Raw genomic sequence first — 13907 nt, 5'->3', positions numbered from 1 at the left:
GAAACTTTCCTGAAAAGGAGCAGTGAGCTGGTCAAGGAAGCAAATAACACTGACAAATGAAAAGCTGTCGGATAAATTAATCTCCAAGCAGGCACCAGGCCAGGTGTGTCTCCCCTTCTTTGCAGTCAGAGGTGTAGGTAACTGAGCACAGTTCATGGGCACGGTTCGCAGCAGGGGATTAGAAGAGTAACGTGGGCTGCAGGGAGCATGGATTTCACTCCAGTCTCTGCCACAGGCTCTCTGCAACATCCTTGGTTGACTCACTTAATTCACACTGGTGGGTACAAAACCAGCCCTTTTAACACCGAATGTCTCGAGGCAGCCCCCTGCCCATTCCCAGGGTCGATCCCAGTTCCCAGGAATCCCTGTGGGCATTGGGAAACTGGGTCTCGAAACCGGCCGGGTGCCCGGGGAGGGGGGGATGGATGGAGGTGAAAAAACCTCGAGGCTTTGTTCCTTTCCCGAGGCAAGGAAACGTGCTCCTCCAGCCAGCTTAGCTTTTCTTACCTGCCCTTCTCGAAAGGGATTTTATTCTAATGGTTTGTTAATGAACGCCTTTATCTGATTGCAAGGCAGCTCTCTTTCGGGTTGACGAAACCGGCGGCTCCTGGCCCAGCGCTATTCCGTGTCTCGCTCGGGGCACGCGTCCCCGGCACACCTCCGCCGCATCGCTTGCGAAGCCTGCTGGGAGCCGAGCGAGCCTCTGCTTGCCCTAATGAAACCTGCCCGGGCCGCGGGACCGCGGCGAGCCGAGCAGAAGGAGCCTAGAGAAGGCAAACAACCCTCCCTGTTTTCATCTGCGATGGGGATTGAGATGTCCTGCAGCCTGGCGAGGATAGAGCCTAACGAGGCTCAGGGCTCGTTGCGGAGCTCGAGCTCCTCTTCGAAGCCCCCTGCAAACGAAAAATTAAAAGTCCAAATGTTTGGCTTCAGGCTTTTTCGAAATCAAACAGTCCAATAATTTGGTTTAAAGAACGCTTTGCTTAAAAATATAAATAATTTTTTTAGAGGTGTTTAAAACCAGTGCGAGGGGCTGTGGAGTCTCCTTCTCTGGAGATATTGAAACCCCGCCTGGCCGCGGTGCTGTGCAGCCTGCTCTGGGTGACCCTGCTTGGGCAGGGGGTTGGACTGGGTGACCCACAGAGGGCCCTTCCAACAGGTAACATTCTGTGATTCTGTGATTCTGAGAATGAATGGAGAAGACTTATTTGGGGGCTCAGTGAATCGTTCCATTCAAACTGGAAGGCAAGGTAACCTGGAAATGGTTGCAGCTTCCCAGTCAATACATCAGGGCAGACAGACTCTTAGAAAAAAACGTGAATTTGGAAAGAAGTTGATAAAATTGTCCCCTCCTGCTTTAATACTTTATTACAGCCGAATCATTGTGTTCCTGGCAGCCCTGGCCTCAGCCCCGTGCTTATGCCGAGCCCAATTAATCTTCCTGCCCCTGCCCACCGCATGCAAAAGCGCGTGCTAAAAATACTGCGATTAGGACGCGTGACGAAGGAGAGAATAGAAACACCACTTCTGCTCTCCGCCGGCTTCTCCCAGAGCTCCAGCATTAGCACTTCGCCTTTCGTCTTGGGTTTGATTTTATTATTCGGGGGGCAGGAGACGAGATGATTTCTGACCGTAGCCTATTTTTCGGAGGCGATGGCGGGCTCTGCGGCGACCTCTCCGCTTTGCCAAGCTGCGCTGCCGTCCCTGTACGCCGTCGCTGCCAGGCTGTCATCCCCCTCGGCTAAAACTGCAGGTAGCAGCCAAATTTGAGGGGTTTCACCCCAAAGCTCAGCTGCTCGTGGTAAAAAAAAGCAAGGATGCAAGGAGAAGCGTTCGTTTTGAGGGCAGGAAGAGCCGTTGTTGTTAGCTGAGCGGCCGGAGGGTACGGTGATGTGCAGCAACATAAAACCCGGAGTGAGATAACCATCCGCCCTGACCTCCCACCGTGCCCAGGCGCTGAAATTCCAGCCAGCGATCCCTCCCTCGTGCCCGGTAATTTGAAAAAAAAAACAAGCCCCTTTTAGCAGGCATTTCGCAGAGCCTCACGTGCTGTTTAAATCTGCTGAGGCCGCCTGGGCATGCCTCAGGAAAGATGCTATTTGGCAAAAGGTCCTCTGAGCATCCCTTCGCCGCCGCCCCGGGGCTGGTGGCACGGCCGGGAGGTGGTGGTGATCTCCTTCTTGACCTCTCTGGGTTGTCTCCTCTGTCACACGAGCACCCTCTCCGCAACGCCAGGAATAGGTACGCGGCGGAGACGGCACCGCTGGTCGCGTGCCAGTTGCCATGGGAATGCAGAGCGATGTATTCTAGAAGTTTTCCTGGAAGGGGAGACGGTTGGAGCGAGTGGAGGGGGAGATGGAGGGCGAGGAGATGACATCCAGTGGCTGGGCAGCGACCCGTGGATGTGCCATCTCCAGTGGCCGACCCAGGAGGAATCACTGCTCCGTCGCTTCGTGCCATCCACCCCCCCGCCGAAGTCCGCTGTCAGCTTCAAGATTTTGGGATGCTGCTCCCTTCTCCATCTCAGAGGCCTGGAGGAGGGAGGTTTGGGGTGGTTTATAAAAGAATCTGGGCTTTGTGGTTGGCTTTTGGTGTGTTTTTTGGTGGGGGTGGTTTAGAGGAGATGCTCTGCATCCAGAAGACGGGAGTCATGAAAGGTAATTCAGGGTTTTGCTTGGAGCATGGGTTGGTCCTGGAAGCTCCTGTGCACCCAAATGGCACCTTGCGAGCCGCGGGTGCTGGCAGGCCAGCTGCCCCTTTGGGTGCCCACCTCCGTCCCTGCCCCTAACATCATGGGGGGAAGCAGCCGCACTTCCCAGGGGGATTTCTTTAAAATACCCAATTCCATCCGCTGCTCAGCCCCGTCTGCAGAGCAAATCTGAACAACAAGCAGAAAATCCAAGGGACACCACTGGTCATAAGAGATGGAACTGCTGGGGAGCAAGGGGAGGTGGGCAGTGCTGCAGGGTTCTCGTCTTTTCCCCAGCTTCCAGGAAAAAAACCCACTTTTGAATCACACAGAATCACAGAATAGTAGGGGTTGGAAGGGACCTCTGTGGGTCATCTAGTCCAACCCTCCTGCCGAAGCAGGGTCACCTACAGCAAGCTGCACAGGACCTTGTCCAGGCGGGTCTGGAATATCTCCAATCAGAAGAATCACAGAAGCATCTTCTTGAATATGCATGAACCAAATGAAGTCCAACAAGGCCAAGTGCAAGGTCCTGCATGCGGGTCGGGGCAACCCCAAACACAAGCACAGGTTGGGTGGAGAGCGGCTCGAAAGCAGCCCTGAGGAGAAGGACTTGGGGGTGCTGGTGGATGAGAAGCTCAACATGAGCTGGCGATGTGCGCTGGCAGCCCAGAAAGCCACCCGTACCCTGGGCTGCACCAAGAGCAGCGTGGGCAGCAGGGTGAGGGAGGGGATTCTGCCCCTTGACTCCGCTCTCCTCAGACCCCACCTGGAGTCCTGCGTCCAGCTCTGGAGCCCCCAACATAGGCAGGACATGGATGGGTTGGAGCAGGGCCAGAGGAGGGCACGAAGATGATCCGAGGGCTGGAGCACCTCTCCTCCGAGGACAGGCTGAGGGAGTTGGGGCTGTTCAGCCTGGAGAGGAGAAGGCTCCGGGGTGACCTTAGAGCAGCTGCCAGTACCTGAAGGGGCCGACAGGAAGGATGGAGAGGGGCTTTTCACAAGGGTGTGTAGTGATGGGACAAGGGGGAGCGGCTCTAAACTAAAAGAGGGCAGATTTAGATTGGATATTGGGAAGAAATTCTTCACCAGGAGGGTGGTGAAACCCTGGCCCAGGTTGCCCAGAGAAGCTGTGGCTGCCCCCTCCCTGGCAGGGTTCAAGGCCAGGCTGGATGGAGCTCTGAGCACCCTGGGCTGGTGGAAGATGTCCCTGCTCATGGCAGGGGGGTTGGAACCAGATGATCTTTAAGGTCCCTCCCAACCCAAACCATTCTATGATTCTATCATTCTATAATATTGAGGACCGATGGCTCAGAGTCAACAGAGCCACTTTCTCACCTGTGGGAGAAGCCCTTGGAAGGAGTTAGCGTTCACCACAGAGAGGTTCTGATCACCAGGAGGAGGGAATTCATGGCCCCGTGTGAGCAGCCAGCAGATTTATCGCACGCGCAGCCGTTGGCTCGGAGGCTCTTCCGAAGCTGCAAGCGTGGAGGCGGTGGGCATGCTCTAGACAAACAGAAAGGGAGATTTCTTCACCTACAATTTAGCTCATCTCACGGCGCAGAAGATTCAAAGTATTCAAAAAAAGAATCAGACACTGGAAAAATCCACTGAGGACTATTAAATATAGAGCATCAGGTCAAATGCAGAAGATGCATGAGTCATGAACACCTGGGGCTTGGAGAAGACACATGGAAATCACACTTCTCCCTAGATATCTGTCGGCTTCGGGCACATGGGCCCAAGTTTGGCTGCCAAAGTAGTATTGCCATGAACCAACACTCAACCCATCCCTTTGGAAAAATAAATTCCAGCCTCAGATGGGTGCTGCCCATCTCTGTCCTTGCCAGCAACTCAGGGGCTGCTCCTCTTGCCCAGCCTGCTGCGTCGGGGAAGGTGCCCCTCAGACCTCCCCCCAGCTCCTTGCTGGCTCACAGCAAGGCCAGGCAGGAGGAAGATGATGTTTTGCCTCCTTTCCATGGCAGCTTCTCCCGTAAACAGGGCTGGGAGTCCCAGGAGCATCCAAGCGACTGCCAAAATCTCCCCAGACTATAGGGAAGACCCCAAACGAAGCCCCCAGAGATGAAAAGCAGGGAAGATAGAGGACAAAGCCCACATTTAAGCCTTGATTTTCACGCTGTAACAGAATCACAGAATCACAGAATGGTGTGGGTTGGCAGGGACCTCTGTGGGTCCCCCAGCCCAACCCCCTGCCCAAGCAGGGTCACCCACAGCAGGCTGCACAGCACCGTGTCCAGGCGGGTCTGGAATATCTCCAGAGAAGGAGACTCCACAGCCTCCCTGGGCAGCCTGGGCCAGGGCTCCGTCACCCTCAGAGGGAAGAAGTTCTTCCTCATCTTCAGCTGGAACTTCCTCTGCTTCAGTTTGTGCCCATTGCCCCTTGTCCTGTCGCTGGGCACCACTGCAAAGAGTCTGGCCCTGTCCTCCTGACCCCCACCCTGCAGATATTTAGAGGCATTTCGAAGGTCCCCTCTCAGCCTTCTCTTCTCCAGGCTGAACAAGCCCAGCTCCCTCAGCCTCTCCTCACAGGAGAGCTGCTCCAGCCCCCTCATCATCCTCGTAGCCCTAAACTGTAAACCCAACTGGGAGCGCAGACTGGGGAACTGGGGGGTGAAAATAGGCTGAAGTGCTGTTGCAATGGGTCACATGCAGCATGGTGGGATGGTCAGCAGAAGGGTGACCCCCTGGGACCACGCTGGCCTCCAGCTCTGCGGGGTAAACACCTGGGTGGATCAGTAGGAGCCGGCGAGGAGCTCACCAAGCCAACGCTCGCCCTGGCTAGTGGAGGCGGGCACGCGCCTGGGGACGGTGGCTTGTGCCAGCCGGTTCCAGATGGCAGGTGACTGGGGGAGTCCCGGGCTGGCAGCTGGAGGGCTGCAACCCCGGGCGAGCTGGGGGCTGAGCAACCCACGCCCTGCCAGAAAGCTCCAAGATGCCTTTTGGGCTCCCAGCATCACCGGATCCAAACCACTCCTTCCTTGTGGGTCATCATTTGCTGCCCCAAGGATGCTCCCAGCGAGCGGAGGGTGCGTGGACGGAGCAGGAGCCTGAAGCCCTTCTGCTCCGCTGGACCTTCACTGCGAGATGCCCCGTGGACACACACAGGGCTGCCGCAGCGGCTTTCCAAACCCCTTCATCTCCTCAAGACCTTAAGCCAAGCTTCCCGCAGCATCTCAGGGACCAGAGAAAGAGAGAGAAGACCCAAAAACCAGGGCAGAGCTTGAGCTTTGGTACCCCCACGGCGTGCCCACGTGCGGTGGGGGGGGACCTGGCCGCGGCGCGGATTTCCTCCCCGTATTTTTATGACGACACGTTTCACCCCGGGAAGGCTATCCCGCCTCCTCGCCAGCCAAGTGCTCCTTCTGGGAAGGGAAACGCTGTGCCAGCACCTGGTCCCGGAGCTTGGCTTCGGTCGTGGTCACGTTTCCCCATTACCTCATGCGTGGTGTCACCTCCCCGGTCGGAGCTAACGCCGCCACGCTCCTCCCATGGAAACTGCCGTCCAAGAGGGCCACTTCAGGCTGATTTTTTAATATAAAGTGGGTCTCTGTTTCTCTCAGGCTTAAAAGAAAAAAGCATTTGTCCAGAGGAAGAGGGCACATAGACAGCACCTATAGAGCCACCCCTGTATAGTCAGCTGCGCTCTCCCAGGCAGACCAGCTGTAGACAAACTTCTTCATCAATGACCTGGATGAAGAGTTTTAGTGTAGCCTCAGCCTGTTTGCTGATGACACCAAACTGGGAGGAGTGGTGGATACACCAGCAGGCTGTGCTGCCATCCAGAGAGACCTGGACAGGCTGGAGAGCTGGGCAGAGAGGAACCTCATGAGGTTCAACAAGGGCAAGGGCAGGGTCCTGCACCTGGGGAGGAACAACCCCAGGCACCAGGACAGGCTGGGGCGGCCCTGCTGAAGAGCAGCTCTGCGGAGAGGGACTGGGAGTGCTGGGGGATGACAGGGTGACCATGAGCCAGCAGCGTGCCCTGGGTGCCAAGAAGGGCAATGGGATCCTGGGGTGCATCAAGAGGAGTGTGGGCAGCAGGGCGAGGGAGGTTCTCCTCCCCCTCTGCTCTGCCCTGGGGAGGTCCCATCTGGAGTCCTGTGTCCAGTTCTGGGCTCCCCAGTTCAAGAAAGATGAGGAACTACTGGAGAGAGTCCAGCGCAGGGCTACGAGGATGAGGAGGGGACTGGAGCATCTCTGCTATGACGAGAGGCTGAGGGAGCTGGGCTTGTTCAGCTTGGAGAAGAGAACGTCAAAAGGGGACCTTAGAAATGCCTCTAAATATCTCAAGGGCAGATGTCAGGAGGATGGGGCCAGACTCTTTCCAGTGGTGCCCAGCGACAGGACAAGGGGCAACGGGCACAAACGGAAGCAGAGGAAGCTCCAGCTGAAGATGAGGAAGAACTTCTTCCCTCTGAGGGTGACGGAGCCCTGGCCCAGGCTGCCCAGAGGGGCTGGGGAGTCTCCTTCTCTGGAGATATTCCAGCCCCGCCTGGACGTGGTGCTGTGCAGCCTGCTCTGGGTGACCCTGCTTGGGCAGGGGGTTGGGCTGGGTGACCCACAGAGGTCCCTTCCAACCCCTGCCATGCTGGGATTCTGAGACTTCAGCTCAGAGACCGGAGGCCCCTCTAAAAATGCATCCTAAAGCCTGACATCCCGGTTCAAATGTGGCACAGCCAGATAAAACGAGAGCGAGCAAGGTCTGATGGGTCCAGGTAACGCAGCCAAGGAGAGGTGAAGATCTGAGCAAGGACCCCGTGTTCCATCCTTTGGTCATATCCCACCAGCATCCAGCAGATCCCCTAAGCAGCGGGTGGGGGTTGTGTTTACACAGAATCCCAGCATGGCAGGGTTGGCTGGGCCCTCTGTGGGTCCCCCAGTCCAACCCCCTGCCCAAGCAGGGTCACCCACAGCAGGCTGCACAGCACCGCGGCCAGGCGGGTGTTTAGCTGCTGCAGATGGGCTATTTTGGACCTGTTTATCAGTCTTGGTCCCCGTGATGTCCAGAAACACTCAGTTCCAGCTTCATGCAGCACTGCAGGGCTACGTATTGCCGTTGGTTTGCCAGAAACCCGCTTTCTGGCCATCGCACTGGGCTGCCCCAAGCTCCCGTGAGATGAGAAACAGCGAATAACTGGATCCCACTCACCACTTCCACGTTCTGATAATTCTCTCCATCTCTCTCCATCCCCTATTTTATTTCCAACCTGAACCTTACAGCTCATCCCTTGCCACTCCCTGAATCACCAGCCGGGTTTAACGCTTCTTTGCACCTCTTCGCCGGCGCTCTCGGTGCGTTTTCGCAGAGGCGACGACGGCGAGCAGCCTGCCCCCGACGTGGGGAAGCGCTGCTGGGCACGTTTCGGAGCGCTTTGCCCAAAGTAATGCAGTGAGTCAATGCCAGAGCCAGGAATAGCACCGGAGCAGGGCCCCGCTTCGGACTCTGCGCCCCGGCTCCAGCATCGCTCGGCCCCGTGGAGGTGGGTGCAGGCGATGCTGCACGTCCCCGACGGATCTGGCCTTCCAGCGAGGGCTGTAGGCAGAGGGAGGCAGGGAAAACGTGCAGGTAGGGAGACCAGGGAGAGGTGATCCCCTCTTCACAGAATGGTCGGGGTTGGAAGGGACCTCTGTGGGTCACCCAGTCCAACCCCAGTCACCCAGCCCAACCCCCTGCCCAAGCAGGGTCACCCAGAGCAGGCTGCACAGGACCTTGTCCAGATGGGGTTTGAATATCTCCAGAGAAGGAGACTCCACAGCCTCCCTGGGCAGCCTGGGCCAGGGCTCCGTCACCCTCAGAGGGAAGAAGTTCTTCCTCATCTTCAGCTGGAGCTTCCTCTGCTTCAGTTTGTGCCCGTTGCCCCTTGTCCTGTCGCTGGGCACCACTGCAAAGAGTCTGGCCCCGTCCTCCTGACCCCCACCCTGCAGATATTTAGAGGCATTTCGAAGGTCCCCTCGCAGCCTTCTCTTCTCCAGGCTGAACAAGCCCAGCTCCCTCAGCCTCTCCTCGTAGCAGAGATGCTCCATGCCCCCCGCCGCTTTCTCCTGCAGACCCCGTTGCGGTGGTAACCTCGTCGGTCCCCTCGCAGTCAGAAATGGTGGGTTTGTACCTGTAAATATTTTTACAGATGTGTTTTGCAGTGGGCTCTGAGCCCAACAGGCAAATTTCCCCGGGGAAAATCTTCCCCTCCCCATCCAAACTGCCTGTGCTGGATGCCGGCGGCAACCCGCTCCCCAAAGCATCCCCGCTCGTCCACGCCCGGCTCCGAATCAATGCTGGAAATTTGGAAATCTCCAAACAACCAAGCAGGGAAAGCAGCAGCCTCCAGACTTGCTTCGCCGGAGGCTTCACCCCGTCGCAATGGCTGTGGGAGGGGGTCGGGAGGATGCTCAGGGCACCGTGGCACTGCCAGGATCCTTCTGCATCGCTCCCCGTGTCGGGTACCCGCTCTGGAGTGGGATTTGCGGTCTGGATCTGCCCTGTCCCAGCGCGGAGCAGTGCCCATCGCACGCCGGCCCGGGTGGGAAGCCGTGAACTGGGATGACCGGAACCCGGCGAGGGAGCTGGCCGCAGCGTTCGCCTTCGCGTTTTGGCCGCTTGCTCGAGCGCAGGAGGAGCCGGCATCCACTTCCCGGCTCCGAACCAAAGCAAATATGAAATACCAGCAGAGAATATTGCAAAATCAGGCACTGAAAGGGGGGGAGGGGGGGAGGGGAATAGCAAACCCAGCACCTTTCACGCTTCTAGAAGGAACAAGAGCAACAAAAAGGCATTCACGGGGGGGAAAAAAAAAAAATAGCAGAAGGCGCAGAAGAGCCTGGGGAGATGTAAATCTGGAAGAACAGCAGCCCACGTTGGGAGGGGAGCCAAAGCCCCAGCGCATCGCTGCGGCTCAAGGGTCGGATCCGGACGGGTGCCCAGCACCCCCTTCCCCCCCCTGCTTCACCTCCCCAGAGCCGTGGGAGCTGCAGGGGCAAAGCTGAAGCCGGCGGAGAGCAGAGGCCGCGGCGCACACGCGTGTGCTGGTGCGGGCACACGCGTGTGCATGGGTGTGTTGGTGCAGAAGGTGGGGGGGGGCTGCGGGAAGGATGGCAGGGGGGGTGCGGGGGGCGGGGGGGGGGGATGCTGTGCACACGCACAGAGCAGCAGCCGCGGGCCCTGCAGAGATTTGTTAAAAATATCGCGATTATTAGAAAAGAGAGAGAGATGGAAGGGGGGTGGGGGGAAGAAAAAAACACAGGGGGAGGGGAGGGAGGGGAAGGGAGGGGGAGGGGAGGGAGGGAGGGGGCAGCGCGTCACGGGAGAGATTTCCTTATTGGGACTCCCTAGCCTACATCCTGAGTCCATATATGGGCATTTACGTCACGGCAGCCTCACTGGGGACTCCAGAAATGGCTGCGGCGGAAGGGTCGGAGCAGCCCCGCTGCAGCTATAAAGGGGGCGGCGGGGAGGGAGAGCCGGGCGTCCGCACGGGCTGCCTGCTGCTGCCTGCCCCCCCCCCCCCCCGACCCCCACCCCCTCCGGGACCCCCCCGCCCCCCGCCGGGGCTCAGCACCCCCCCGATCGCTCCCGGCACCCAGCCCGAGCATCCCCAAACCCCCCCTCCCCCCGCGGCATCCCCCCTCGGACGGTCCCTGGCGCCCACCCCGAGCATCCCCCACATCCTCGGAGCATCCCCCGGCTCGCCCCAAGCACCCCGAAGCGTCCCTTGGATCGCCCCGAGCATCGCTTGGACCACCCCGAGCATCCCCCCGGCTACCCCGAGCATCCCCTGGATCACCCCGAGCATCCCTTGGATCACCCTGAGCACCCCCCAGCTACCCCTGAGCATCCACTGGACCACCCTGAGCACCCCCCGGCTACCCCTGAGCATCCATTGGACCACCCTGAGCACCCCCCGGCTACCCCTGAGCATCCCTTGGACCACCCCGAGCATCCCCTGGATCACCCCGAGCATCCCTTGGACCACTTCGAGCATCCCCCGGCTACCCTGAGCATCCCTTGGACCATCCCAAACACCCCTTGGATCACCTCGAGCATCCCCCCGACTCGCCCCGAGCAGCCCCCAGCTCCCCCCCAGCTCAAGGGAGATGCTCAACGTTATGGATTTCTCCTGCCCGGACCCTCTTTACTCCAAGTACGAGGAGAGCTGCGAGCTGAAAACCGGGGACCTGCAGGGCTTGGGGCACCCCGAGCAGCAGCTTCTGGCGGAGGCCGATTTCCTCGGAGGTAAGGGCGAGGAGGGGGGGGGGGGTTGCCGGGATGGGGGACCCCGCCGGGAATGATAGCTGCAGCCGGGAATCGAGCAGCTCCCCCTCCTCTGCCCCCAGCCTGCTCCCAGCCCCTGGCTGTGGGTCCAACAGCCCCCCCGCTAGCCCAGGGTGGGGGGCCTGGGGGGCTGCCGGGGAAGGGGGGTGAAGCCCCGGGGCTCCCGGGGTGGTCCCCAGCTATGACGGGGACCTCGCAGTGACGCAACGTCAGGCTCCCGCTGTTCCCCCATATCCCACACCCCCCCCCCCCAACCCCCAGCCCTGTACCCCTCCATCCCTCTGACCGATGACCCTCTCCTCCCCCCCAGGAGAGCTGCTGGGTGCCCCGGCGAGCGGCGGGGCCGTGGATTGCTCCCTGCTGGGCAGCCAGCCCTCCCCTTCGCTCAGCTACACCGGCAGCTTCTTCATCAAGGCGGTACCGGAGCATCCCCAGGACCAGGAATCTCTCATCAACCTGATGTCGGGGATCCTGGGCATCTCCCCCTTCGCCTCCTCCGAGGGCCACCAAAGGCACCTGGACGCTCTTTACCCGTGTCCCGAGGTGGCTCAGAGCCAGCTGGACCTTTATGCCGCCTGCCAGCCCGACATGAACGGATCCACCCCAACCCCCTTCCCGGAGCAGGGCTACGGCGGCGGCTTCCCCTCGGCGGAGGGTGCTCAGCCCCTCCAGGCACAACCCCCCTTAGGGAGCACCTCGCAGTGCTTCTTCCAGCCCAAGCTCCTGGACAACAAGCAGGACATCAAGCTGCCCTCCGGTTCCCCGTCCCTGGAGAAGTTTAAAGCCTCCTGCGCCCAGTGGGAGCCCGTCACCCAGCATCAGGCCTACGTGCCCACTGGCTACCATTCTCCCGAAGCCTTCCCGGCCGGGGAGAGCGGCCCGGGGCTCTTCCACCCGCTGGGCTCCAAGATGGAGAGCATCTTGTCCGTCAGCTGCCCGTCGGAGCTCGGCGGCCTGGCAGAGGACGCTGCCTGCTTCGGCACCCACCTGGGCTTCGGCTGCGAGCCAGAGAACTTCCCGGCCCGCGGGGACTTTGCCGACACCAAGATCCACAACCTCCCTCCTCCCTTAATGCCGGAGTTCGACGCCTCTTTGGCCCAGCCCGAAGTCCTGCCGGGTCTGATGAGCTCCGCCAAGCTCCTCCATCCTCACCCCTCGCCCTCCGTTCCCCCCACGGACTTTCTGGGCCACCCCACCTCCTCCTCCATCCCTTCCCTGCTGCCCACCAACCCTCCCGCCTTGGCCGAGCCCAAGAAGAAGACCCGCCGGACCAAGTGCTCCTCCAAATGCTTCTGCCCCAAACCCCACGAGAAGGCTTTCGCCTGCCCGGTGGAGAACTGCATCCGGAGCTTCGCCCGCTCGGATGAGCTCAACAGGCACCTCCGCATCCACACGGGCCACAAACCCTTCCAGTGTCGCATCTGCCTGAGGAACTTCAGCCGCAGTGACCACCTCACCACCCACATCCGCACCCACACCGGCGAGAAGCCCTTCTCCTGCGACACCTGCGGCCGCCGCTTCGCCCGGAGCGACGAGAAGAAACGCCACAGCAAGGTCCACCTGAAGCAGAAAGCCCGGACAGAGGAGAAGCTCAAAGGTCTGGGCTTCTTCTCGGTGGGTCTCTCCTTCGGGACGCTGTGAAGAAGCCCTGAGCCGAGCGCTGGGAGATGGCGTTTCCCGAGATCCCCCGAGCATCTCACGGGAGAGCCGGGGTGGGAATATCCTCCCGGGGTGGCCCTGGAGAAGGTGACAGCAGATGGGGTCGTGCCGGGGAGGAGAGGGGCACGCGGGACGCAGCGGCGACGCCGGACCGCTCGCCGCGGAGGTGGGATGTGGGCAGCTCCAGAGCCATCTCCAAGCTGCAGGGACCGAGTCGTTCTTATAGCTCCTGTTCCCAGGAGGGGAAATTAAAAAAATAAAACCAATGTACAGAAAGAAATCGCCGCCGAGATGGGGGGTTTTTATACACCCAAACCCACGGACGTCCTGCCCGGGTAGCGACCTGGCAGGGATTTCCCCTGCCCGCACTCTACACGATGCTCCCGACCGGTTATTTACCGGCCGGCACGGTCGGGGACCGCGGCTGCACCGGTGCCTTGTCCCAAAGGCCAGAGATGCCACCGGGCTCCGTCAACCGGTGCGTAACGGTCCCTTTGCAAAGGCGATGTTGTTATTATTATTATTATTATTATTACTATTATTATTGTTGCTATTATCATCCTGTTTGTAATAAGAATCTATCAGGAATATTAGAAAATTGTGTCTATTTTTCTAATTAAAGATTTGAGCTCATCCAAGACCGTGCTGGGCTTGCTCTCTGCCTTTGGAGCCCGTACAGCAGCCGACGCCGGCGGCATTTCTGTCGCGGTGTTGACCTCTACGCATGGAGGGGGGGGGGGAAAGGTGCTTAAATAATTAGCAGGGAGAGAAAAATCAATTAGTGCGGTGGGTGGGTTGGGACCCTCCTGCCGAGCATCCCCAGATCCCCGGGGTGGGGAGAAGGGTCTTGTCCCGGGATGGAGCGGGGATGGGGCGCGCTGACGCGGCTCCGGGGTTGTTCCAACGGGGCCGAGCCCTGGAGGGGTCTGCCCTACTCCGATCCGGAGCCGCGGGGTCCTCCGTGGGGACCCCAACGCCCAGCCCAGAGCCTCCCCCACCCCGCTATCCCCCGCGGGGTGCAGATGCGAGGAACGGGGTGGAACCCAGCCCCTCTCCCCGTCTTCAACCTGGCACGTCCCCGGGGCTGGAGGAGATCCAGGCACCATCCGGCAGCGGCAGGATGCGGCCCCCTGCGAAGCCAGGGAGGGGGGATGCTGTGTGCTCCCTCCCTTTTCACGTTTTTGATGGCGTTTCCCTTCTCGTGGGACCATCCAGCAGCCCGATGGCTCGGAGGGGAGATGCTGCAGCCTGGAAGGTGCCGCTGATAGCAGA

General features: G+C 59.8%; 1 protein-coding gene across 1 annotated transcript; it reads left to right on the top strand.

The window, feature by feature from the left end:
* Positions 1-10288: 10288 nt before the first annotated feature.
* EGR4 (early growth response 4) lies at positions 10289-13259 on the top strand. Its single transcript, XM_075422133.1, has 2 exons — positions 10289-10937; positions 11287-13259. The coding sequence occupies exons 1-2, from the start codon at positions 10799-10801 to the stop codon at positions 12615-12617; spliced, it is 1470 nt and encodes a 489-aa protein (XP_075278248.1). The 5' UTR covers positions 10289-10798; the 3' UTR covers positions 12618-13259.
* Positions 13260-13907: the final 648 nt, after the last annotated feature.

The sequence above is a fragment of the Opisthocomus hoazin genome, chromosome 5, assembly GCF_030867145.1.
Source record: "Opisthocomus hoazin isolate bOpiHoa1 chromosome 5, bOpiHoa1.hap1, whole genome shotgun sequence".
Classification (NCBI taxonomy): domain Eukaryota; kingdom Metazoa; phylum Chordata; class Aves; order Opisthocomiformes; family Opisthocomidae; genus Opisthocomus; species Opisthocomus hoazin.
Note: the sequence above shows the minus strand (reverse complement) of the source record. Positions and strands in the feature narration are given on the sequence as shown.

Excerpts from the sequence above, each read along its gene's own strand:
- EGR4 (XM_075422133.1), top strand. The coding sequence starts at position 10,799 with ATGCTCAACGTTATGGATTTCTCCTGCCCGGACCCTCTTTACTCCAAG. Across the intron at positions 10,938-11,286 it reads GGAGGCCGATTTCCTCGGAG|GAGAGCTGCTGGGTGCCCCG; the intron begins GTAAGGGCGAGG and ends CCTCCCCCCCAG.